Raw genomic sequence first — 26,095 nt, 5'->3', positions numbered from 1 at the left:
CTTCAGCAGTTGGGTTTGGCTTCTCAGCATGAGGTGAAAAATATACTTCTGAAACTATGTTCCTCACTGTTTTCCAGGGCACTGCACCCTCAGGCTGCAAGTGCATCACACAACTTTCCCAAAAAGGCACTTTGGGGATGTAGCCTACATCTCTGGAAGGAACTGAATGGGGAGTATGTCTCTGCTAATGAAAGCTGCAGCCAGAAATAAGAGTTCTGGAGGATGAAAACTAGGTTAAAAGCAGCCAGCAACAGAGAGCAGCTGAAGATGGAGTGGGTTAAAGAGCTCTCGAGCATTAGATGGTGGATGGTTTAGCTTCACTCCCAACTCCTGGGTAATGCAGTCCTGGCAGATTGACAGGGCTTCTGGGGTGAGTTGTCACAAGATGCTTCAGCTTGTTGTTTTTTTTTTTTTCCCGCAGATTTTTATTTTTAGTTGAATTCTCCTGCTTAACACACACTACAGTGACCCCTACTGCTGTCAGCAGTCAAAGGCCCATCTTAGTGCAATCATTAAACTATGGGAAAGTATAGCCTGTAATCTTAAAAACAGATAGTATCATTTATAAGCCTTAAGTATGCAGAAAGTCTGCTGCTAAACTCTACTCCACCAAAGAAGAAAGCTTCTGTAAACCCTTGTGATGCTTAAACTGTGGATATAGTGCTTGTCTAAAGAATAAAAATCAGCCACAGCCTTCAGAATAAACCTTTTCTACCTTTTCCAAGAAAGACTGGGGAGCACATGCTGACCAGTTGGACCTCCCACACAATAAAACTGCTGTACCCCACCACATGCAGAAACAGTATCCTTTTTGCTCTGGCTTGGTCCCAGCCACCAGGATCCGCTCCTGTTTTTCAAGAACAGTTGTAGGGTGGGGAGACCCTGACAGCAATACAAGTATGAAAGGGCATTCAATGCTACAGCCCTTATAAAAGTGGATGACAGGTGCTGTCTTCTGTAACTTCTTGTGATGTGTTAAGAGAAGAGCCTTACACTGGTCTACACATCTGTGTCTCTGTTAAATACCCTGACCCTGGGCTCAACCATCACCTGCTTATTTGATCTCTCTCTTTTCACATGATTTTTTTGGTGGGTGAGTGAGACCTTAACAGAGACATGGATTTACAAAGAGACAGTGAAGGAATAGGAAACTTCTAATGTGGAATAAAAGGAAGTTGGAAAAGTTGGAATATTAAATATAAATAGCAGGGTCTCAGTGAAGTGCAGTGCAAACACAGCTGCTGTGGCAGGATGGCCAAACGACCACATGCCCATTTCCATCAATCCTAGTTGGTGTAGACACCCACAAGAAAAATTATAATTGGCCTCAGCAGGCATCCCCCATGAAACATCCCTTGGTGAGAATGGCACTATGGAAAAAATTATGGGAGACCAGAGACATGGCCCAACAGTTTCCACAAGGTGAGAACCGAAGTGGAAAAGCAAGCTGGGGAAGAGCAGAGGAGCGATACTTTAAAATGAGATTATCCAGGCACTGCTGCCTGCATCTCTGACAGACCAGTGCAGGCTTTTCCCTACGACTTGTTCCCCAGGAATTGCTCTGTTCCAGTTTTAGCTGCTCAGACTATCCCATAGGCTGAAGCAGATGTCAGCTCAGAGATTGTACCTGATTGTTAATTTACTCTGTCTTAATGTAGTCCTGTTATGAGATGCTTCCCCCAGTGGTGTACAAGTAAAGCTGTTGTCTGTTCCATCTCTCATCAAAAGCAACTGCATGTTTTACCTGGAGACTGGGGGCTGTTGCTCTTTCTGTCCTCGTTCAGAACTGTCCCCACTTCTGGGCTGGATAAATGGAAAAAGAGGCAGCTCTGGTACCCTCCTACCTGAGCCCAGAGGGCAGGGTGGTGAGCACCAAGGTGGCCAAGCACTGAAAGGGATCCCCAGGTCTCCCCATGAGTGATGCCTGCTCCTCTGTATGGACAGTCTGACTCATGGCCATGCTGTGTCCAGTGTACATCCATGGGCTCTGGCAGCAAACCCCTTCTCTCCTGCTGCCTGAGTTAGTGAGGCCTTGGGTCAGGCGAAAAGCAGCTGAATTACTGCAACTGCATGGAGACCCAAGAGTCCCACTTATGCACTCTCTCAGAAGTTATCTTTGACCATCTGTCCTCTGAGAGCATCAGCCTGAGAAGGATCCTTCTGCTTTCACTTGCTTGCCTTCATGTAGCTGGCTGTTGACATTAACCATCTCGGACATTTGTGGTCTTGCCTGACAGCTCTCGCTGTAACCAGGACAGTGACTGAAGGAGGAGGGTGAGGAGCAAGGCTTTTCTCTGCTGTGCCTTGCTCTCACTTGCTATCCCTGCAGTTCAGGGAGTGTAGCATATAAAAATGGAGGGCATTTTTGGTATCAGACCCTTCTCCTTCCTGCAAAATGGCACACTGTGCAATACAGCTCTGCAGAGCTGAGCCAGAGTGCTTTTGTACACTGCCAAGTAGTGCTGGATCCTTATGGCTTTATTATGGCTTGACACTGAACACAATGAATGAAAAATAGATGATGTGGCCATGGCACTTGCTGTAACTCAGCAGGGGAAAAAATAAAGACACCCCCTTGGGAACCTGCCTTCCCATTCCTCACACTCTCCAATGTCATGCGCTGCCTCACCATGTCTGATACTGACCTCAGGAAGTCTGAGGTTCTCCCATCACGAAAAGCAAATAGCTAAACTTACGTATCACAACAAGCTGTTCCTGTGAGACTTAAGCAAGGATGAGTTGAGACTGTGACAGAGGAAAGCAGTAGGAGATCCCATGCTATGGGGCTGTTTTTCCTCAGAAAGCAACCGTTGCTTCCCTCTCCCTGGCACAGCAGCCTCAGTCCTGACCCAAGGACCTTCTGGAGATAGGCAGTGATTGCTCTATAGCAGGAAAATGTTGAGCTGTCATTCCCTAGTTCTGAGTCATCCTGCTAAATCTGGGCACAGCAGCTGGGTGAGAAGGGGAGTGGGAGATGGAAAATCCCCCATGGGAACAGGATAACAGTGAAGGAAACCGAAGTGGTAGAGAGAGGACAAGTAAAGCCTTTGAGTGTAGGGGTCTGAATATGGGACTGGTCTTCAAGATAACTAGGTGGAGCAAAGGGAAGCCTCACTGCTCCTTGGGAGGAATATACCATCTGAGGAGGGTTTATGTTGAGGTTGCTTGTGTGTTGAGGTTTTAAGCAAATACCAGCTGGAAGGAAATAATTTTGTCAGTGGAATGAGAATGGATGCATGACATGTGAGAACTTGCTCAGAACAGTTTTGCTTTATTTGGACATTTTTCCCCATTGTAACTACTGTTTTACTGCTGAGTTGCAGAACACAGGTTTTTGGGAATGGAAAGTGATGGTTGTGGTTCTACTCACTTGTGAACACAGTACACCTGGTAGGACCATTTGTGCAGGGACAGAAACGGTGCATGGGGCTAGACAGCACTGGGGACTTGGGATGACTCAAGTCTGCACTTGTATATTTTGATTCTGCAGAGGCTTTGTCATCTAAGGGAAATTGCTAAAATTTAGTGCTGCCATTGTGTGGCACTTGTTTGGACAATGTCTGTGGCTGTTCCAATGTAAACAGGCAGAAGGCTAATGCAGGACTGGCTGGAGGTCAAACATGTCCTGCAGCAGAGCCAGTGCAGTGGCTCTGCCAATAGCCTGGCAGCTTGCATGCTGTGGTGACTTTTCTCAAGTAGCTGGAGAAGGCACACTGGCCACATGCCATTCACAAGCTAAGGTGAGAATTAGAAAAGGTGTGTTTCAGTGACTCATAAATAGCTCAGCACATGCTGACAGAGCAGCAGCTCAGCTTTATCATTTCAGCTTTGAATCCCTGAAGTGCCTTTAAAAAAAAAAAAAATCAGTGCCTGAAATGTATGGGCTAAATTCAGACCTCATAGAGCAATATTGGTTTATAGCAGGTCAGAATCTGGCCCCTGCTCTCTGACATTATTGGTAAATCCTCTCTCCTCTAACCCTTCCTTGGTCCATTCTGCTGCTGCAGTTACAGCCTTAGCTTGTGCTGAGCTGCACTTTGTGCTGTGCCAGGTCCATCACACGTGCCTTGTGTATGGTCCAGGTTTTGAACTTTGCTTGTGGAGAGTAGGCAGTCATTGTGGTGCTTGACCTTCAAGGCCTCTGGCAATGCCTTGTGCATGTTTCCCTGATGATAAAGTAATGTTTCTCTGATTTATCTGCTCACACAGAGAAGTGCCTCCTGTATTTTATTCCCCTCTTGAAATTCCACCCACCGGTCATCCATCTTTTGTGTTTTCCTCTTTCTTGCTGTGCTCCACAGCAATATTCATAGAATGGTGCTTTATCTGTCACTTGAACACTTCTTGTTTCTCCCTAATTTGCTGGATTATTCATATTTTGGAATGGGACTTGCTAGAATTTTTCTTCCAGCTTAAGTGAAATATCTTCTGCTTCTGAGGAAAGAAGGATTTTTACTTTCTCATAGGGGAGCAGAGTTTTCCAGGGGCTGATAATCAGTCTAAGCTGTATGTGGGCTGGCACTGCTCCATTTTTGGCAGAAGAAGAGTAAGGCCATTACCGAGTATGTCACATGTCAGCAGTGATTCCTGTCTCTGGGAGCCAGCTGTGTTACCTGTCACTGGTATGATTATTGCAAACTGGTGTTCCTAACTCTTAAAAGATTTGGGGCCTTTCTTAAGTCCCCAAGCCATTATGTAAGAACAATATCTTGGCATATTTAAGTATTTTCTGGTTCTAATGGCTGCAGAAAAAAACTAACAACAGCAACCTTAAAAGATGCTAAACCATGGGTCAAATGCAAGAAGGAACCCCAAACGTGTTACTTATGTTTGGGTTTTTCTCATAGCAGAGGATGGAGGAAGTGGCTCTGCCTTGTAGTGGCAGGGTCTGAGCCTGGTCGTACCAACTGCCCTCGCCTTTTGTTCCAAAACCATGAACAGCACAAAATCTCCTCTGTCCTGTGAAGCCAGTCTGTGGTACGTGTATGTCTGTGTGCAGGGGGCTGCAGAGCAATGTGGGAGTTGTGGCCCAATGGGGAGGGAGTTCAGTTCCTCTCTGTTGACACCATCATCAAACAAACACTCCGGGTATTCGTCAGTTGTCAGATTTTGTTTGAGAAACTTAAGGAAATGTTTTATTTTGATAAAGTCAAAACCTTTCCTTGAAAATTTATTTTCATAATATTATCAAAATACTTCAGCAAAGTTGAGAGTTTATAAAATGTCATTTTAAGGAAAAATAATATATGTTGATTTTTTTTAAATTTTATTTTTTACTTCTTTGGAATGTCTACCCCAAAGTATAATAGTGTTCCCTGAAAAAGTAAATATTTTTATTTCTTAGCTCTCTTGCATCCTGGTGAGGACTATGCTACATGAAATAGTCTCAGAAAAGGAAATTTTCCAGAAAAAAAGTCTTCTTAACTAAGTTCACATGCAAAAAATGCAGTCAGTAACTAACAAGCCAGGATTTCAAGAGTGGCTCTTATAAAGGTCTTGTAAATCCAGTCTTCAATTCTCTTGAAACATTAATTTTCCTTCACCTACATAGACCCATTATAACTGCTCTGTAATATTACTATTTAATACCTAGCTTTTGTAATTTTTATCCTTTCAGAAGCAGGAGGGACAAATCTGTGTGTGAGTCTGACAAAGAACCTTCTGCCTTAGCCATGCTACACTGCAGGAACCGGGAGTTACATGTTCCAGAAAAGTGATTTTTGTAGTGTTTCAAAATGTGTCAAATGTTCAATATGTTTCGAATGTGTCTCCATGAATTCTTCAGCCATGGTGGCCAGTTAATCAGTGAGGGTTTGAACCATGGTGCCCTGGTAGTGGCTTTAATGTCATTGGAGCAGCTGTGTATTGGAGCAGAAAGCATTCCTTGTACCATCATTCCCAAGGCAGGGAGTTAGGCAGGCTAGCACTTGTCTTGATGAGGCTGTGCCACACGTGTTGTATTAGCATGCCAGAATAAATACACTTCAGATCTAGACCACAGTAAAAGTCTCTGTAAGTGTCACTGAAGCAGGCAGATGGGGAGGTTCATGCTTCCACAGATGCTGTTCCCCACCTCAGATGCACTCTGGAACATCAGGAGTGGGTTCGTGGAGGGGAAGGGGAGTTGGCTTCTTGTAGGGTTGGTCTACTGTACTTTTACTCTCAGAAAATCCCCTTTGTTAAGCCTTGCAACTTTCCCCTGTGAGGTGAATGGATTAGTTGTACTCCTAGATGGGGAAAGCAGCCTGCCAGTTGTTTACATTTCATACAGTGAATTGGGGGGAAAGCCAAGAGCACACCCTGAATTTGGAAGCTGCACCTTTTCCAGCTCTGGCTTTGCCTTGGTGGCTGCCTGCTGAAAGCAAAGGAGCCAAGGGGCTGTCCAGTGGGCAGAGCCCAGAAGTGCTGCTGGCCGGCAGGTTGGCTTGCTGCCCGTCTCAAAAGTCTAGTGCTGGCACAACTGTGAGCTTTTGCCCTCTAAACTTGGGTCATGCCTCAGGCAAAGCCATTGTTTCCTACCGTGGATTAATAACCTCAATTACTGGGGCCCTGTGGGTCAGATCTTCCCCGTGCTGGCTTCATGACAGCTTTTTAATCTGCTTTCCTCTCTCATAACCTCTGAGCATGGAGGGATCGACAGGACAGGGAGATCTGCCCTCCTGCATGTTTTGCCATCTGCAGGGCTGCAGATGTGAAACAGCAAGCAGAGCTGGCAGGGGGCTTGAACCCACCAAGGAGGTGCATCTAGAAGGTGGTTCTGCCACTGTCAGATTCAAAGGACAAATGTGGCAACATCTAGTATTTTGCCATGAAATTCATCCATCTGCCAAAAATCACAGCACCGTCCTGTGGGGGCCTGGCAGTCAGGTTTGGTCATCTGGGGAAGAGGTTGCATGGCTCTTGTGGAGGGAACATCCTCCTGAGTTTCTTAGTATTTCCTGAGTATCTGGGTAAAGGTGATGCAGAAGTTGCCGTGCGCTTGGATTTCTAAAATGCTTCCCTCACTGGGTGTTTCCTCTAAAGAAAAAAGGTCAGGTCTCATCAGTGGGGAAACTGCCAGTGAAGAGAGACTGAATTATGCAGTCCTGGACATGCTTCTAAATGATCTCAAAGAGTGAGGGGATGGAGAAGGGACAAAATCATTGGAGTAAGAAAAACAGAAATGGACAGGAAAGAGCTGTGGAGGGATTTCCTTATATGGAGCACCTGATGAACTAACAGCAGTATAGGAGGAGTGCAGGGCAATGCAGCCACTGACAAAAATAAAATTTATTTATTTATATTTTTGTGGTCACTTATGGCAAGGGATGCTACTGGGGCCCATTTTCTCACTGGAAAGAGACCACAGAGACAGTGTGAATCTCTGAAAATGCTAGCTCAGCAGATGCAAGCAGAAATTATTGGGAAAGGTACAGACAGCAAATAGTAGGTATCCTCCTGCCGTGCTAGAAATCCCTGGTGCACTCGCACCTTGAGTACTGTGTGCAGCTCTAGTTATCCTGTCTCAAAAAAGATGTGATAGAACTAGAAAGGCACAGGAAACAGTGACAAGGTCAGTGAAGCGTGAAGAGTAAGTAGCTGCTGCCCAGAGAACGAGGGAACAGATAAGGCACTTTCAGGTGTCTTCAGAAATGAAACAATTGAGGAAAGAAATACAACAGAGGTGTATGAAATCATGACTGTCATGGAGAACATAAAATTACCATTTCACAATATAATCTTATAATTCTCACCTTATAAGCTAAGGGGAGCATTAAATGGAACTGTTGAGAAGCAGTTTTAAACTAATAGAAGTTTTTTCCTGCCACATGATTAATCTATAGAACTCCTTGCCAAAAGACAGTGAGTAGATCAGTGGTATTACTGGCTTAAAAAAATGATTATAAAAATTTGTTGGGGAGAAATCTATCAAGGGTTCTTAAACACATTGTGAGACATCCTGTAGAGGAGGAGAGCTGCTGGGCAGTGGAAGTGGGTGGAAGGAGCAATGTCTGGCTGCCCTTTTTTCCAGAGCATCTGTTCTGAGCTGCTGGTACTACTACCAAAATATGTTTGGAGAAGACCTAGAAATTCTAGCTTCTGAGGAAGCTGATATGCAAAACCTTCTTTACATGTAATATTAGATTTCTTCTTAATTATGGGAAATGCAACTACTGAGTGCTCATAAGTTTTTTATGTGTCTGAGGATAAACCTATTAAATGATCAGGGCTACGGGACGTCTTTTCTTTTTCTCCTGAACCTGCTTAGGTGAGCTGAGAGGAGGCTGAGATTTGCCAAGTCAGTCTTTCCACCAGGAGCTGGAGTTGGTGGTTTATGTTCCCTCTTGTTCAGAAATGCAACTAAGAAATTAGTCTTTCTTGTCTGATGTACAACATCAAGATGTGTCTTTCTCTGTCTCCTATTTGCTCTCAGGTGTGGTGTGTGGTATACTTTATCCATGGTAGAGTTTCAAGCAGAATCTTTGCGTTATAATGAGTACAATTTTATACTGATCAAGAAGAGGCTAATCCTCTCATTAAATCATCATAATGAGAACTGACAGATGATTCCCTACTTGGCCACAAATTTATTGTGCAACCTTCAGCAAACCCCTGAACTTTGTGCTGCAGCTCTCACTGGCTCTGGTGTGAATGTGCTCTGCTTTGGTGCAGTAGAAGTTGTATGTGGCTGGTACATCTGCTGGCTGAAGGAGATCCTGCCACCCCTTCTTGTCAGCAGTGCTCTGCTTCATAATGAAGGGGCAAAGGGTAAGCAGAAATGCTCAGAGAGCACAGTGGTGACAGTGGGGTGAAACTCGTTTGCACTGAAAAGGGCTGTATTTACTGGCCCATTGGTAGATTTTGCTTAAATGGCTCCTGCAATGAAAGGTGCTGAGAAGTGTTTCTCTGCCATCACTGAATAATATACCATCACATACAGACCCATGGACTGAGCATCAAGAAATGAGCACCAAGAGCAAGGAGTTCTGTGAATTTACAGACAGGGACAAGGTCTGAGATCAGCATCAGCACCAGCTTGGAAAAAGGTCCCGAGGTTAATGGGCCATTTCTCATCATATCCGCCTGTGTTTGGCCAGAAAATACAACAAGGACAGAGACTTGCAAAAACACAAACCAGTCAACCAAACAAAAAGAACCTACCTGCACAAGCTGTTTATCTGTGTACTAGTTACATTGTTCAAAGAACTACAGGTCAGGATGGATGAAAACAGAACAGCATAGACCGAGTACCCTGAAAGATTATTACCAGCTTTTGTACGAACACAAGGAAATTACCTTTCCTGGCTGTTCTCTTCTTTGAGCTTTTGTAGATTTTCTTTCATTTTTGGCTTTTGTAACTGATGAACTCATGCACATTATGCTATTTTAATACCTAGGAAAGAGCCTTGTCGGCTAAATCACCTTATTTGTCTCTGATCAGAGCACAGTGCATTTCTCTTTTTAGTAGAAGGTATTAATTTAAATTCCATAATCCCAAACATATTCTCGTTTCTGTTCTGTGCTTCAGAAGGCCAATGGCATTTTAATTTAATAAGGGAGAAACACACATGACACTATGTTCCTTGTAAATGTCTTCTGACCTCAATGAGGCTTTCACAGCTTTCTTTGTGTTCCAGCAAATGCAATCTCTACTTTTATTCAAATACACTATCATTTCTAATACCTTTGTTCTACCAAGGGGTAAAAATTTATATATCTGCAGCATTTTCACAGTAACTTTTGAGATGTTATTTGCATTATTATTTAGTAGTGCAAGCTCATTAATGGAACCATAGCAAGATTTATGCAGCACTATGTCCCATTGAAATATTGTCTGGGTACATGCTGTGCCTTTGCAGTGAAAGAAACTTTATTTTAGTTTACCTTGCTTTCAGATTAAAATGAGTTAACACATCTAGCAATGTCTCGATTTATGTCAGCTCCATTTATCTTTTCAAGTTCTATAAGTTTTGTTTAGTGGTTTAAGATTTACCTAATTGGCTACATGATATTACCGAGTATTTTGTGGCATGTCAACACTTGAGTCATATGCATCACAGTCCTAAAAAATCATCTTCTGCCATTTTTATGCTTCCATTTTGCTGTTTAATCTTATGTAAACCGACTCAGTTTGAGAGAAGAACATGTGCACATTGCAGTCCTCATGGACCTTCTTTGGGAATGTCAGGTAACATTCATTCTTTTCACCGATTTGAGTCTGCTCTCCTTTACTCTGATGTGAATCAGGAGCTGACCCCTTGGAGCCTGCCCCACAAAGGCTGGATCATCAGTCTTGCTGCAAGGTGATGGTAACTCCCCAAAGAAATGGGGAGTATTTTATTAGTGGGTTTGTGGGTTATTCTGAGTAGATTTTCCAAGAACAATTATGTTGGTTTAATGAACAGATGGCTCAAAATTCAGCTACCTGTTGCATTCTAATTTTTTTCTTCTTATAAGTGTATGTGTCGTGTCTGATACACTTGTTCTTGCATGTTCATGTGATAAATCTGCCTGTTTCTATGCTAGCTTAACATGTATAACAGGTAAATGCATCTTTCCTGGTACCTGGTGCTGTACTTCAGTCCTGGCATCTCTAAATGAGAGCTCCCTCATTTACAACTCCATGTTGTCTGCTAAGCAAGGAGGGCACCTTGACTCCAGATATCCCTGTGCTGTCCTTGATCTGCCAGATCCAGAATTGTTCTCATCTCAAACATGCTGCTGATGCATTTGCAGAAAGAGGACTATTATTTTTGTGCTATTACAGAAGTACCCAAGAAGCACCAATTGTGTTTTAGGGCTTCATTGTGCAAACTACTTTTGGCCTTGTTCCAGAGGGCCTACAGGCTTGCTTGCTGATCAGGTAGAGCAGAGGACTGAAGGACAATATGGGTGAAGAGGAGAGGCAACAGCTGTAGTCTCAGTTTGGTATCTGCCCTGACATGCCACCATAGGCTTCTGTGATGGCTGTGGAGCAGGTATTGCTGAGGAGTGTAAGTGGAGCAATGATCCTCTATAAGTGGGGACATGGAAGAGAGCAGTTTCATTTAGGTTTTTGCTGTGACTTGGTGCATGTGCAAGGTCCTGTCTAAAATAGCTTATGAATTAAGACATAGAAACGATAATTTTCACCTCAAGTCACAGCAGACAACAAAAACTGAGTTTAGCATGAATCCCAGGGATTAGTTATTAATACCTTGCATCCTTTTAACAGTCTTGAACTGTATGGTACTTGCTTTGCTTCTAGCTAAGTGCTGTTCTTCAGCATATGAAGTAGAGCTGACTGGAAAATAAGAGCTACGGTTTCATGAATCATTTAGCATTTTAACTGGTTTTCTTTTTTTCCTCTTTTCTAGAGTAAAACTGAAACTGTGGAGTATTTATTGAGAGCATGAAAGATTCCAGGTGCTCTCACAAATACTGGTTTTTCCACAAATCCTTGACAGACTCTCACACCTAAACAGCACTTCTTTTGTTATGCCTGGTTTATGTGCCTTGGTACTCTGATCTCTGCATATTTCATGGCTTTTACTGTTCCATCCTAATGGAATTCCCAGTGAGCAAATCAGCACTGCATCCCATATCATATCATATCATCCCATGTGCCTCATTCTTTTTGTTGGACTTGAGAGACCCCCTACTAATTGTTAACGATAAAGTCTATATCTCCACTCTCACATCCCTGTGAAGGGTTGGCCAAAAGACAACATCCTTGAGTGCACTCTCTGGAAAAACTTCCATCTCGTGAGCTGGTCAGAGATGCCTGCCCACTTCTGCCCAGTGCCAGGAGAAGCAAAAGAAGAGAAGGCTTTGAAAGGTGTTGTGTGAATAGGTAACCCTGCCTGAGCACAAGGTAATCCAGTCAGAAATTCACCCTGGTGGAAGGCTCCTATTTGCTCCAGAGGCAGCTGCTTTTTAGTGGAGTGTTGGAGTCTATTCAGGTGAAAGAGTTAATTTGAGAGGCTTTTGTATGTGCTAATACTATTTTGTCTGAGGAACTTTCTGTGTGCCTGTTCTTTCCAGTCTTGTCTCGTGGGTTTTGTGTAATTTCATGAATTGGAAACAGTTCTAAGGAGAGCATCTCTCCCCAACCATCCTTAATGTGAAATATGGGCTCTACCTCTCTCTGTGCAGCTCAAAGACTGAGACTTAAGTCTGCAGCGCTGTAACCGTGATAGTTACACGGGTAAAAAAGAAGGAACCTTCAGTTTCATTGGAGCATCCTTTGCAAGAAACTGGTGCTTTACGGTCTGTAGGTGGAAATACGGAGGCTCCGTCGTTTATAAAGGAACACCCCAGTTCCGGGCACCCGCACCCACGGGTGATTTAAGACAAGAGGTGTGTCTTCTTCCCGGCCACGTTGCCGGTCCCATGGTTTCTGCCGGTCCAGGAGCCCCGGAAGGGCCGTGCTCGGTGCCCCCGCACGTGGTGTCTTCTGTCGCTGGGGACATCCGCGGGCACCGACCCTGCCCGGCCCCGGACAGCGGCCCCGGGGCCGGAGGTGCGGACGGACGGCGGGGCCGTCTCCTCCCTCCGTCCCCGCCGGGACTGGGAGAACTTCAGCGCGGCGGATCCGCGCAGGGCGGTGGGACCGGACCCTCGGCGGGGAGCGGCAGAGCCCCCGCCGGCAGCGGAGCGGGGGGGTCCCGGCGGCGGCTCCCCGCCCCGGCGGGGGCTGTGCCGGCAGGGGGCAGGGCTGGGAGCCGGCCGCTCGTGTTTCTAGGGCTTGACGTCCTTCCAGCCAGCCCGCCCCCCTTTCCCGGCAAAGCCGGCCCTCCGCGGGCGGAGAAGTCCCGAGAAGTGGCGGCGGGGTCCCCCACCCTCCCCCGGGCGCGGCGGGGCCGCGGCGATGGGCCGGGAAGTTTGGCGGCGAGGGGGCCCGGCGCCCCGCCGCTGAGAGCCGGCCGCTCCGGGGCCGGTCCCTTTTCCGAGGAGCGGGAGGGCGCCACAAAGTGAAATCCATGAGGATTCTCGGGCTTCTCCTGGAGAAAGGCTCGCATATGCTGCAGTGTCTCTGTGGAAGGCGCCTGAGATCCAGCCACAGCCCAGGTGGGGAGCGCGCGTCCTTGTCCCCGCCGCCCTCGCCTCCCCGCCCGGGCGCCGCTCAGCCCGGGCTGGCCCCGTTTCCTCGCCTTCCTCCGCCCTCGCCTCGCCGGCGCCGCGCACAGGTGGCCGGGATGGGCCGGGCGCTGTCCGCGGTGCTGACTCCGCCGGGCATCCCCGACACCGAGTCCCCGTTAACTCGGCATCCCCCACACCCGGGTCCCCTCCGCCCCCAGGATCCTCACCCGTGGCACTATTCACAACCCAGCCCCCATCCACCCGAGGACTCCACCCCACCCTGTGCTTAATCCCTCCTAGAGCACCCACCCAAACAGAACCTCTGCGTAGGTTATTTGTCCCCACACGGATTCCTTCTGCACACATGAGCCTCCTTAGTGTTCCCCATCCCACCTGCAGCCCACTCAGGTCCTTCTTCATATGGGACCCCTGTATCTCCCATCTCACCTGGAACCCCCAGCCATAGCCTCCGTTACCACCTGGTCAATATAGGGATAACCTTCCCCAATGTACCAGTGGCCCCACAGAACTCTAGTTGAGCCCACTGTAAGAGCTCTCCATACCTTTTGTTTCTAGTAGTAGTAATGTTACAATGATTTTCTGGTGGAGAGTGTTGAATGTGTTTCTGAGTGGAGATTCTCCTAGAAGCAAAAGCAAATATCTGGCTGCTCCTGGTGAGGGGCCAGGAGACTCCCAACACCTGTCTCAGTATCGAGCCTGTTGGGCAGAGAGTATTACACTAGGATGGGGAATGCAGTGGGGTGAATGTCTGAATATATTCCTGATCTTAAGCTGTCCCTGAGCACTTTCTGAGGGGGGGAATAAGTGCATGAGTGCCTTGGTTTGGTGTGGCACTACCTCTGAATTTTAGGGTGATCTCGTTGAAGCTTTTTAAGTGGTGTTTCTACAATTTCTTCTGTGCTACATGTATTTTTTTCATGAATCTGACTTTTCTTCTCTACAACACTGGGTAAATGCCTATGGAAAGAAACCCTATGTTATTGTTATTATTAAGATCTGTAGAAGCTACAGCGTTAACCCTCCTGCTTTGAGCTTCACTGGCTTTTAGTTCCTACTTGGCTTTGGAGTAGGTCTGCTTATTGAACCCTGACCATTGTAATCTTTGGGCACTGGATGTTTACAAGATGTCTTTTAGAGTATTCTTTGCTCATGCTTGTGCTGTTTCCTTTTGCGAGATCTTGGTCCCAGAAGAGAAAAATTTCTATGCCTCCTGCGTAAATTGCTTGGTGTTGTCTCTTGAAGAGAAAGGCTGTTCTTGGGGGAACACTGTTGCTGAGGTAGCCTGGATTCCCTTATGGCCTTGCTAAGAAAAGGTTGTTAATGGTTATAGACACCTGTTTATGCCTCAGTAACCTCTTCCCTCCCATGACATTTGTGTGTGCAAGTTGTTGTCTGAGACAGCTCATGGCAACAGGGGACGTGCTGGAAATCTTTGGGAGACTGGCTTGGCTCCCTTCAAAGTATGTTTTGCCCTGCTTTGAAGAACAATATGATAAATAAATAGAATGAATTGTGGCTGTGCTTTGAAGCATTACACACATTATTCTCTTTTCAGTGAAAAACTGTATTGGGATTTTCTTCATAGTGCTGCGTGTGAACATTTGTTTTGTGTCATTTGGAAACCTGGACCAGTAAAGAGAACAATAACCTACTGGTAAAAATGGGGTGGTGCTCAGGCCATGGGGCGTGCTTGGCTATAGCTTCAATGAACTAGAATCGATGAGAGTGTCCTGATAGTTTCCCTGCTGAGCTGGTTTGGCTTTACAGGTGGATCCTGTGCTGAAGCGTGCTTGATGTGTGTGTGGTGCCAGAGTCTTTCCTGATCTCTTCTGCACTGATGGAACAATACTGAGCATTGTGTAGTCTTTGTATTTCATGATGTTGTGCTACAAGGAAGTAGTCTATTGTTATCTCCAACTGACCTTATTTTCCAGGTACTAACCCCATGCCACCACAAGCTTGAGCACTCTGGATATGGTCTGTTACTTTGAATCAGGATGCTGAAATACGTTCCTGCTTCTTGGCTGCATTTTTTCATTTTCCATTAAGATTGGGCTTTATGTTCTTGAAAAATGTGCAATAAAAATGAAAGCTTCCACCTATAAAGGGGTCACTGTGGGCCTGGACCTTCTGGAGGAGAAATCTCCTTGCTACTTCTTCAGAAGGTGAGCACGCTCCAAAAGATAGGTGTATACTCCAGCAACTACCCTGAAAGTGTAGTGCTATGCCCAGCCCAGCACTGTGGGGGCTATGCCAGTCACAGATGTAAAGGAACAAAAGGATTATAAATCACAGGGGTGGAAGAACTGTGGAAACATGGACCACAACAGCAGTGGCATAGAGTACCTGTGAGCTACTTATATGTCCTTGATCCTCTGATCTGAAGAGTTATTCTGACAGATTGACAAAGCCCTTGCCCTTCTGATATGTATGTTTTCTTTAATGCAAACAAGTCATAAGCACATGTGTAAAGTCGGATTCATACTTGTGTGTTGTACTGACTCAGAGCCTTAGACCACTCCTGGTTCTGACAGAAGCATTATACTTCAAAGAAAAACAGTGAAATATTGAAGGTAATTGTGTAGTACTGTGCAGGTCTGTTGTGATGCTAGCAAAAATATTAGCAAGATTTTTTTTATTGTTATGCAAAGACTTATCACCTTTTTAATCTTAGCTAACTCTAGCCTGATGTTTTCTCATGCTCCACTTCTGAGGTCTGCAGACACTTGTTTCAGTCTGTGCAGGGGAAGGCTGTTTTCGTTGTTTGAACAGCACCTGGCAAAATGGGACTTAATGGGTCTCCCAGCTACCACAAAAGTGCGACTAATTTATAGCAATACAGAACAAGAGATTTATCCTAGTCCTTTGTGAATTTCTATACAAGTATTTTAGCACAGCAACATCCTGTATCATCTTTCAGGCACTTCACTTGTTGTCTTAGTTTCAGAGCTTTAAACTGACTGATTGTATTGCATGGGCAGAGATATTTCCCTTCTTGATGGTGCAATCAGGTTAATTTTGTTAAGTGTTTTTTCTTTAATTTATTTTCTCTGCTAACACTTTTTTCCCCTTTGCTTGGGAGGCGTGGTTTGGCAGTCCAGATTTATTGTTTTGCTTTTGGCTTCCTAGTCAACATTATGAAACAGATAGCTACTATGTTTGTAAGTTCAAGGTAACCATTAGATAATGATTGTATTGTTGCTGTAACTGTGAATAGAGTTGTGAAAGAGTATTTTGGGTGGCTGTACCTGGTTTTTGGACCCTTTGATGTAAAAGGCCCTGTACCCATAGACTACATAATAGCAGCATGAAGATTTCTGCTAGTGAGTGCTTCAGTCTGCCTTTGTAAGGATTTCTTACTTGGCTGAATGAGTGGTTCTGTCTCATGCCTGTCCTGCCCTTGGCTTCTGTACAGACTCTCCTGTGGGGATGCATCGTTGCTAAAACCACAGATATTTCTCACATCAACAAGCAACAACATTCAGCAGCAATGCATTTTCAGCTTTATTTTCAATAGTAGAGATCTGGTTGTATCCAGAGACTGATCTATTCTCAAACATTCACAAGAGTACTTCTCAGTTTAAATCCCTATTTTGCAAATTGATGCCTTCAGTAGAAATTAAGCTCATATTGAAAGTAAATCCTGAACTTGGCTTCCATGAAAGTCTCACACTGGTGAAATTTGGAGATGCTCCTGGAAATATGCTGATTGATGCTGGCTTTATGGGAAATTAAAATGATGTCTGGCACAGTAGGTCTTCATATTTCTCCAGGCATCACAATGCTAAGTTTGATATTTGGGGCAATAGGAACAAGCACTCTGTCTAGGTAAGCAAGGTCAGGTTGTGGCTCTGCTATTAACCAGTCTGTTGCTGTCAATACACATCTTTGCATTTGTCCTGAAACTATTTGGGGCACTGTCATAATGTGTCTGCAGTGTCTGTGCAAGACATCTCATCTGCAGATGCAAATGGAATCACCCACATAGGAGGTACAATTGCATATTCAAGAATAGCATTTGGTTTATGAGCAGAACAGGCATTCCTTGGTTTGCTTGTGCAGTCTTCTATGCATTCATCTACACTTTATTTACATACACTAGTTCTTAAATATACAGTGCTGTTTATTCAAGTAGACAGCAAGTTATGGTGTTCAGCAAATACCGCACAGTCAGCCTCAAATTACTGGAAGCAAAGAGCTCTGTGTATGGAAGTGACAGATAGGAAAACCTGCAATTCCTGCTGAGTTCAGGGAGCACAGAGAGCCTGTCTGATCTGTGGCAGGTCAGAGTGTGGTATGTGCATTAGTGGTGGGAGATTGGAAAGGCAGCTTAGTGCTGCTGAACTGGAGCTGGGAGGGGGTCGCAAGGCTGAGAAACAGTGGTATCTGACTGGGGTCATCAGCACTTCTTCCTTCCTGCACCAGCTCTCTTGCTTGCCGTTCTCTACCACTGCTCAGAGCATGTCAGTGTTCCTGCACACATTTTCCTCAGGCGCCCTCTTCCTGTTTTGTGTTTTTTGGAAAAGAAACACTTGCTGACCAGTGGAAATTAAGTACCTGTGCTGTTCCAGGATAATGCCTATTGTTGACACAACATACGCTAATGGAAACACCTTTGTCTGATTTAGTTTAATTCATCTGGGAAATGAATTAAACAAAACTCTGAAAATTTTTTTTTATTACAATGGGAGCACTCCTCTAGGGTATTATTCAAGAATAGCTATAGCATTTTAAATCCCCACTTTCCTTTATTCTGAAGTAACCCTCTCATGTAGACATTGGCTAAGCATCTCTCCTGGAAGCTCACAGTGCTTGTCCATCTTTGTTAAAAAAAAAAAAATCATTTCTGGCTGAGCTAGAAATGATAAATTTTTTAGGAGTTTTATTTGGTGAAATTGGTTATTTTCTATCATACAGAATTCCAGAGATATAAATGATAATGACCTTAGTTATATGCAAATCACTTTTTTAAGTGCTCTCAGCCAGTTCTGTGTAGTTATGCAAAGGAAAGTCTTTGATATTATGCAGGATTTTATTGTTCAGTTTGCAGTAAAATATTTCATAAATCTCCAAAAGCAAATGCAGGTCCACGGACTCCCTGGCTGTAAAGTGATTTGGCAATGCATAGGTGTCAGCCAGATGTCTGAGGTCACAGAGCTGGGTGTCTGGAATTGCTGCATCTTCACCCAGTCTGCTGAGTATTGAAACTTGTCTGGATCCTACCAGAGCATCACTGACATTGAGTCATATTTGGGAAATGCTTTACTTTCAATGAATGAAAAAATTCAAGCAAAATAAGAGTAATTTGAATTTACTTAAGTATCTGTAATTAGGATGATAAACAGTACTCTGAAGCAGAGGTTGGCTGGTTTATGGCACTTGTCACCCGTAGGTTTACATGGTTTTCTAAAGGAATAAAGCTTACCTTCCTTCACTTCCCAAACTCAACCAAGGAAAGAGCAAGAATTTGTTTCAGTTTAAACACCATGTACAACTGACACATTTTAAACTGTAAGTTTTAGTGGGAAATGTTAACTAACAATGTAACAAAATAATTTTTCAGCCTTTCCTTTGATTTTCCTGAATAACTGTGTGTATAAAATATTGTCTTCTGTGTTATTGTTTTTCCATTTGAAGAGTAACAAAGAATCCAGGGACATAGGCAGATATTTAAAGCTGATAACTTTCAGAGCAGATGCTTTCAGCTTAAGAGCTGTGTGACTATTGTTAGATCATGTTTATTCAAAGACCAAGGAGTATTTCTGGAGAGAGGTCTCAGTTCAGTGAACCATCTAAGTGCATATTGAACTCTATGCATGTACCTAGTCCCAATTTAAGATGATCATATGCTTGAATACTTACCAGAACCATTGTTTTAGATGAGTGGCACTTACCATCCCTAAAACTCTTCTTGTTCTCCCTGTCCAACAGGTCATTGACAGTAAGCTTGTTTTCTGTATCCAGCAGATTCCTCTGGAGGTATTCACAGCCATCAGTTCCCAGATGAAAAGCCCTGTTCATTTAAAAAATTAAAATCCTTCTGCTTTGTTTGTGAGAATGATGTACTTTGGCTTACTGAAGTTTCACTTGAAACCAAGCTACTTGTCTTCCCACAGCCCTTTCTGCTGCTTTCCAGAAGTAACCTGTTTAATTTTTTACCAAAGCGATGCTAGTTGTAAATTTTTTAGATCAGCATGGTCCAAAAGCCAGATGAGATTTCTTGTAGAATCATAGAATTGTTTAGGTTGGAAAAGACCTCTAAGATTATTGAGTACAACCGTTAACCTAGGACTGCCAAGGCCACCACTAAACCATGTCCCTAAGTGTCACATCTGCATATCTTTTAAATACTTCCAGGCCTGGTGACTCCAACACTTTCCAAGGCAGCCTATTCCAATGCTTGACAACCCTTTTGGAGAAGAAATTTTCCTCATATGCAATTTAAAGCTGCCCTGATGCAACTTGAGGCCATTTCCTCTCATCCTGCCACTTGTACTTCAGAGAAGAGACTGAACCCCTATCTTCCTACAACCTTCTGTCAGGTACTTGTAGAGACCAATAAGGTCTCCCCCAAGCCTCCTTTTCTCCAAGTTAAACAACCATAGCTCCCTCAGCTACTTCTCATAGAACTTGTTCTCTAGACTCTTCCCCAGCTCCATTCTGGAGCTGGACATTATCCAGCACCTCAGTATCTTTCTTGAAATGAAGGGCCCAAAACTGAACACAGGAATTGAGATGTGGCCTCACCAATACCGAGTACAGGTACAGATCCTTTGTGTGCTCTCTAGATGCAATGGTAGTCTACAAAGCTTTCAATTGTGTGAATAGATGTCTGCTTAAAAGGCCTTTAAATAGATCGTTCTTCCCCTTGGAGGAAAAGAGCTGTGTAATGTTTAATAATAAAAATAGTGTTTCTTCCCATAGCCTGAAATGGTATGGAAGGAGGTAATCATGTTCTGTATGGCAAAGCATTTTTCTAAATGGATGTTTATGCCTTTCTAGCATGGTGGCTGCAATTGGCTGCTGGGCCGATTTGCATGTGCTAAATTGCAGTCCTGGGGATCTGTGAAAACAACCCAGCAAAGCCAATCTCAGCTGGGAGCATGGAAGCTGCTGCTAATTTTGTGACGAACCACCCCCAGGCCCAGCGTGAGTCATTATCATTGTTTTGTTTTCCAGAAGTCGGTACTGAATACTTCCAGGATCCAAAGCCTGGATTGTCTCTGGAATTGTATTTAGTCCCCCATAACTTTGTTTATTCCAGATAAGAGGAAAGAATAAGAAAAAATCTGTATTAAAGAACCCATGAAATAATTAATTGTTTCCTTATTAGTGTTCTCTTCCTGCTTTTAATGTGCATTCACAGCCACTTGTTCACTTGAAAACTCACTTGTACATAGCCAGGCACTTGTGCTGCTCAGTCCTAATCAGCTTGCTTTGTGCTGCCAAGGGGATGGGGTGACAACAATAAGTACAGTGAGATGAAGCAACTTGACTGAAGTCATTGCTTGGCCCTGGCAGAGCTGAGATGGGGAGTTCCTGCTCTCGGTTCTTCTATTTGTCCTGTTAGTTTTTCAGCGAGTCTTTTTATGAAACCACAGCTGTGTATGGGACCAGCTGGGGCATCCATTTGCTGTAGATCAGGAGTCTGTCATCTGAGGAATGTACTGCCCTGATCCCCAGGGTCTTACACCTGATGACCACTTGCTGGGGTTGCTGGTCCTCTGGGAGATAGGACAAAAGTGTTCAGAGAACAAGAAAAGCCCCTGCCTTGTGCTGGAGTTGTGACAAATGTAATCAATTTGGTCCCAGCTTTTAGCTCTTCTTTCAGGTTGTCTTCTCAAATAGACTTCTTTGATGTGCCATAGACCATGCAAATGTACCTGCAGGGACTGTGGACAGGATGCAGAGGAAATGCTGGGTCCTTCAGGGGAAAGATCCAGGAGTAGGAAGATGCATGTGTGTGGGCATATGGAAGCATAGAGAAGTGATTTAAATGCATAACTTGGACATAGAGTGGGTGGAAAAGACATGGACAGTGTGGGAGGCCTATATGAGCATGGGAGCGGAATAAGGAGCTGAGAGCACTGAGGAAGAGGAATGGAGAAGGGGGAACTTCTGATGTTGCTTAAAAACTTTCTGTTGCTTAAAAAATGCAGCTAAACATGCTGTGCTTTCTTTGTGGAAAAAAGTACCCAATATGGCATTCCCTGCTCTTGCCTTAGTGATTTTCAGGATTGGGAAGTCTGCTGGGAGGACCCAAAGTATACCAGGAGTTAGGGATAGGCCATAGCAGTCTTCTTTACAGGACTTGCAGTGGAGCTGGACATACTTAGACAGAGCATTCAAACTGAAAAAGCACAAGGATCAGAAGTGTCCATGACACTCTCACAGTGACAAGCCTCTCTATGATGTTCATGTGTCTACAAATTACCTACTGGAAATGTATTGCAAAGTCCTCCATACTGCAAATTCCTTCTCAAGTTTTGGATTTCCTCTTTTGTCATAAATGTGACATGAAAACCAAACCAAAAAAAATAATGATTCTACTGCCAGTGGGACTGGGCAGCTAATGTGCTGCCACTGCTTTTCTGAGTTCCTATGACTTAATGTTGCCTTGTTTATCCTCTTCCATGGTTGTTTTCCGATGATGGTGGTTGGTGCATCTGATCCTATGTGGAATCGCAGCAGTGACAGACTGGGACACCTTCCTATGTCCCAGTGCACAGTGCTCTTGTTCTCAGCTCTGTGTGCCCAGGCCTTTTACTTCCCTGGTTCCTGAGTCTAGAAATAGCATAAGAGTGTCCTGGGTGGTGTGTTGGTCAGGCTGGAGGGACTCTCAGGTGTTGCTTTTGAAAAGCTGATTTCCCAGTGCTGATTGCACTTATGTTCAGTGCAAGCAGGGTATAATCTTTGTAAATATTTGGTTGGTTGATCAGACAAATTTGTATATAAATATTCACATATGGCTTAATGTCCTGTGGCTGTGCTTGGGTGTTTCTCTCTAATAACTGTAATTTACCTTTCATGGATAAGACAAAGAAACCTGGTTTGTTTTTTCCTCTGTTTCTGCATTTGCTGAAGTTTCTGTGATGAATCCTCTACTGTGCTCACCCTTAACCTGAAGAGGCAGTTCTGGGAGGGTAATCATGCTCCCTGATGCTTTAAGACTGCTCAGCAATGAAATGTGTCTTTCCTGCCCCACCTCACTGGGTAAATGGCTGACACACATCTTACAACATCTTGCTGCAGCTCTGTTTCTGCCCTGCAGCTCATTCACAGCACCTTGTCCAAGAAGGCAACGTGACTGTATTTTAGGGTTGATTTGGGGCTTTGTTTTTGAGGTTAGAAAAGGTGAGTTACAACAATCAAATTTCTTTGGGTGGTATGTGAAGCATGAATAAGGAGGACAGTTAAATGGGAGAATGTCCTTTGCTGAGGAAACACTTTAGTGAATGAATTTCTCACTTGTTTGGCATTTCTGGCAAGTGGTGGGTCTTGCTAAGAGCACTCCCATGAGAGCTTCTCTCGTACTCATACACAGCTTGTGCCCTTTGGGTCGATACTTCTCTGTCTAACATGCTGTCTGGCAAGGGAAGCTCTCACCTGGGCAAGGGGTGCCCCAACCTCCTAGAGAAGGTCAGGAAACATAGTTTCTAAATTATAGTCTACTAAATATAAAAATACCCAAACCAGCAGCTTTTTTTTTTGTTAGCAATGGGAAAAAAACCCAAACAACCCCAAACTGGCAGGAAGATCCAGACAGGCACACTGCTTTGCAAAATAGCCATGGGTGCCTCCTGGGGACTGTGCTAGGGGCTGTACTGGCATAAGGCTTCACAGTGTCTGCACAGTGGGGAGAGCTCATTGCTTCTGAGCTATGTGTCCCTGAAGAAAAGGGTTTCAGTGAAAAAGTCCTGTTTCGACAAGGGACTGGCAGGGTGAAGAGAGAGAAATGCAGAGCCCTGAAGTGTGCTGGGAAAACAGATATGGGTCTGACTCCCATCCAGAGCAGGGAGGAAGGACTGGGCAAATCCTCCTCACTCAGCCTGGAGGCATCTTTCTCTCCTGTCCCCCCGTTCACTTGGATGAGCTGCAGACTCAGTGCAAGTCTCCAACTCACTGGCTTTTCCCTACTGCTTCATTGCTCCCAGTCTGTCGAAGGGGAAGACAGTGTAGTGTTGGGGAGGAAAAATACATCTCTATTATTTATGGGAATGTTGTTCATTTGGCTGGTAAAATGCTGCTGGGATTAAACGTTAGAGGAAAGATGTGCTCAAACTCAGTGAGCATATGTTGCCCCACTAACTGCCGAAGGACAGTCCTCTGTTTTAGCACTTTTATAATCTGTCTTTAAGCCTTGAGACTAAGAGCTGATGTGTCTTACTCCCTACTTCATCTCCACTTTATCCACAGTGATGTTGTGTTATAGAGACAGATCTTCACTGGGTTTAACATAGCCTGGAGAGCATTATTTGGAAAAACAAAAACAAACAAACAAAACAAAACAAACAAAAAAACCCCCACAACAAACAAACAAACAAAAACAAAAAACCCCACCAACAAAAAACAAAACAAAAAACCAAAACAAAAAACCAACCAAACAAAAAAACCAAAACCAAAACCAAACAAACAAAAACCAACCAAACAAACAAAAAAACAAACAAAAAAACCCCCAAAACCCCCAAAACCACCAAAAAAACCCCCAAACCTCTCTGAAAAAAAGTCACTAATAAAAAGACATAGGGAGGCAGTGTCAATTAACAGAAAAACATGACAGCCATTAATCTGGGCCAGAATAAATTGTCCAGCTAGCCCAGTAGTCTTTCTCCATCCGCATTAAACACATAGAAAAAGGTAAGAAAACAGCAATACAATGTGTCCCCCAAATGCTCTCCCAGCTGCTGGCTATTTTCAGCTTAGAAAATGTTCTGATTCAGTCATGGTACAATGTAGTTAGAATTTCTCAGTGGATTTCTTTTCTGTGTACTTGACTAGACTCCCCTTGAGTTCAGGTACAGTTTTAGCATCATAGTGTCCTGTGGAAAGGATTTCTCCAGACCTGTTACATGAAGAAGCCCCTCTTTTCCTTTGTTTTGAAGTCGGTTCCTGCTAGCCTGGGTTGATGCTCTCCTGAGACCCTGTACTGAACGAGGTGGTGAATAACAGTCCCCATCCTGCTCTCATGATCCTTGTCATTGCATGGACCTCAAGCATACTCCTGCTAAGCTGCCTCTCTTCAGTTTGAAGAGTCTTTGATCTTCTTTGTTGCCTCTCTCTAAACCATTCCTAGTTCTAGTAAATGCTTATTGCAATGAGCAGGGCACAACAGCACACACTTACCTCAAGCAAGGCATTGCCTTTCTTTACACCCAGAGCTCAAAAACAGTGGGATCAGTTCAGCTGGAGAGACAGTAGTTGTCATGTGGAGTGCAGAAAGGAAAGCAGGCTGATGAATAGGTTGTTGTGGCCAAATGATGAGTTCTGTAGCTGCCAGTCCCTACAAGCCTGTGATTAAAGTGGTATCTGAAGCTATGTGTGGACACAGCCTCAGTCAGCTGTTTAGCCATGTCAGGAGATGAGGATGGCCATGCCAAAAACTCTGTGTGTGACGAAGCGTGGGGGATCACCTTGAGACATAGGTTCATCTTTTGGCTGCTTTGAGCTCTGTTCTGCCTGATGACCCGTGGCTACAGTTGGCTGCCCATGGACCAGAGCGGGGGAGCCAGTTCCACTCTGATGTGAGATGCTGCCCCTTGCACCCAGAGGAGAGGCACCAGGCTTCCTGGGGTACAACTGAGCTCCTTCCATAGAGTATCCTGAGTCGGAAGAGACCCAAAAGGATTATCAAAGTCCAACTCCTTTGTAATACACATCTGCATAGTGAGAGGAACTGCAGCTTAAACCCCATTGATTGTATTGACAAGATCTCCCTGAGTGTGGGGGAAGCCAGGGAGATTTGCTCAGTCTGACATTGAGGCTGTGGGGGCCTGCATGTAACTCCACCCTGGGTGCCACCACACCTCCCTCTGTCTTGTTGCCTGTCTGTACAGTGGAAATGATGCTGCCTTCTTTGCAAAGTACCTGTGGGACTAACCCAGGACCTGTGTGGGCCGTTGAAGGACTGTAAGTTTCAAAGCAGTTTAATATTACTCTGTCTGTACACTGAAACTGGGGGAAGAGGTTAGGATTTTAGGTATTTAGCAGAAGATGCACCGTGAGAATTTTAGAGTACAGTAGAAATTCCTCATTCGTGCTTTAAGAGGCATTTGAGACTCTCAGCCATTCAATAAACTCCCATTAAAAGCACATGCATTATAAATTTCTCATGTAAAAGTATTTAATGTTCAGTAGGAGTGCGGCTTGTCAGAGAGAATATATTGGCTTCCTGTTAAGAGAAACAGATGAAAACAATTGCTTTTTAAGGGTTAAGTGTGACATGTAAGCCAAGGCCTGAAGGGTTACCAAGTGCCAACCAGTAGCTGGGATAGCTCAGTGGTGGATAACAAGTGCCCTGTCCTTCCATCCTTCCAAAGAGAGCCTTGCTCAGTGAAGGTTTCTAACACTAAATCAACAACAACACTGATTTTAAAGGGCTCAGAGTTAACACCTTCTGCATACTAAATGTTAATGGCAATGTCTCAGGAGGTAGCCTTCAGAGAAAAAAGGGGTTTTTCACTGTTGCTTGGGGCTTGCTTATCCTCTCTACATTACCTGCAGCAGTGTGCTAATGCATAGGCAAAGTGGGCTGTGACCTCAATCAGCTAGTTAATTTTAAGCCCGTGCTTAAGTGATTTGCTAAAACTGTGCTTATTCAGAGAAGAAAAACAGACTGTATTTTCATTGCTCAACCTAGCTGAATTGTAACATCTAAGTGATTGTAACGATGAAAGGGTAAATTATGCTTTGAAACAATTATTTACATTTCCATAAAGAATATTAGTATCAGTCAGGATGTCTGATGATTGATAGTCATGTTCATACTTTGATAATAGCCCCTTCAAAGTTACCTGAAACACTGTATTCTGCATTT

The 26,095-nt window shown here is 44.3% G+C and overlaps 1 protein-coding gene across 2 annotated transcripts in view; it reads left to right on the top strand.

Moving 5' to 3' along the window:
- FGF12 (fibroblast growth factor 12) overlaps window positions 1–26,095 on the top strand; it is a 224,307-nt gene that overhangs the window by 69,383 nt on the left and 128,829 nt on the right. The window contains exon 1 of one of the 2 annotated variants that reach the window (XM_032697752.1): window positions 12,801–13,029. The exons of the other annotated variant lie outside the window; for it this stretch is intronic. Within the exon in view, the coding sequence (XP_032553643.1) occupies window positions 12,942–13,029 (88 nt within the window). The 5' untranslated portion in view covers window positions 12,801–12,941. Of the gene's footprint in view, window positions 1–12,800; window positions 13,030–26,095 lie in introns of those variants that run through there. 2 annotated transcript variants of the gene reach the window in all.

The sequence above is a fragment of the Chiroxiphia lanceolata genome, chromosome 10 (genome assembly GCF_009829145.1).
Source record: "Chiroxiphia lanceolata isolate bChiLan1 chromosome 10, bChiLan1.pri, whole genome shotgun sequence".
Lineage (NCBI taxonomy): Eukaryota > Metazoa > Chordata > Aves > Passeriformes > Pipridae > Chiroxiphia > Chiroxiphia lanceolata.
The sequence above is the reverse complement of the archived record's forward strand: the minus strand, read 5'-3'. Positions and strand labels throughout refer to the sequence as shown.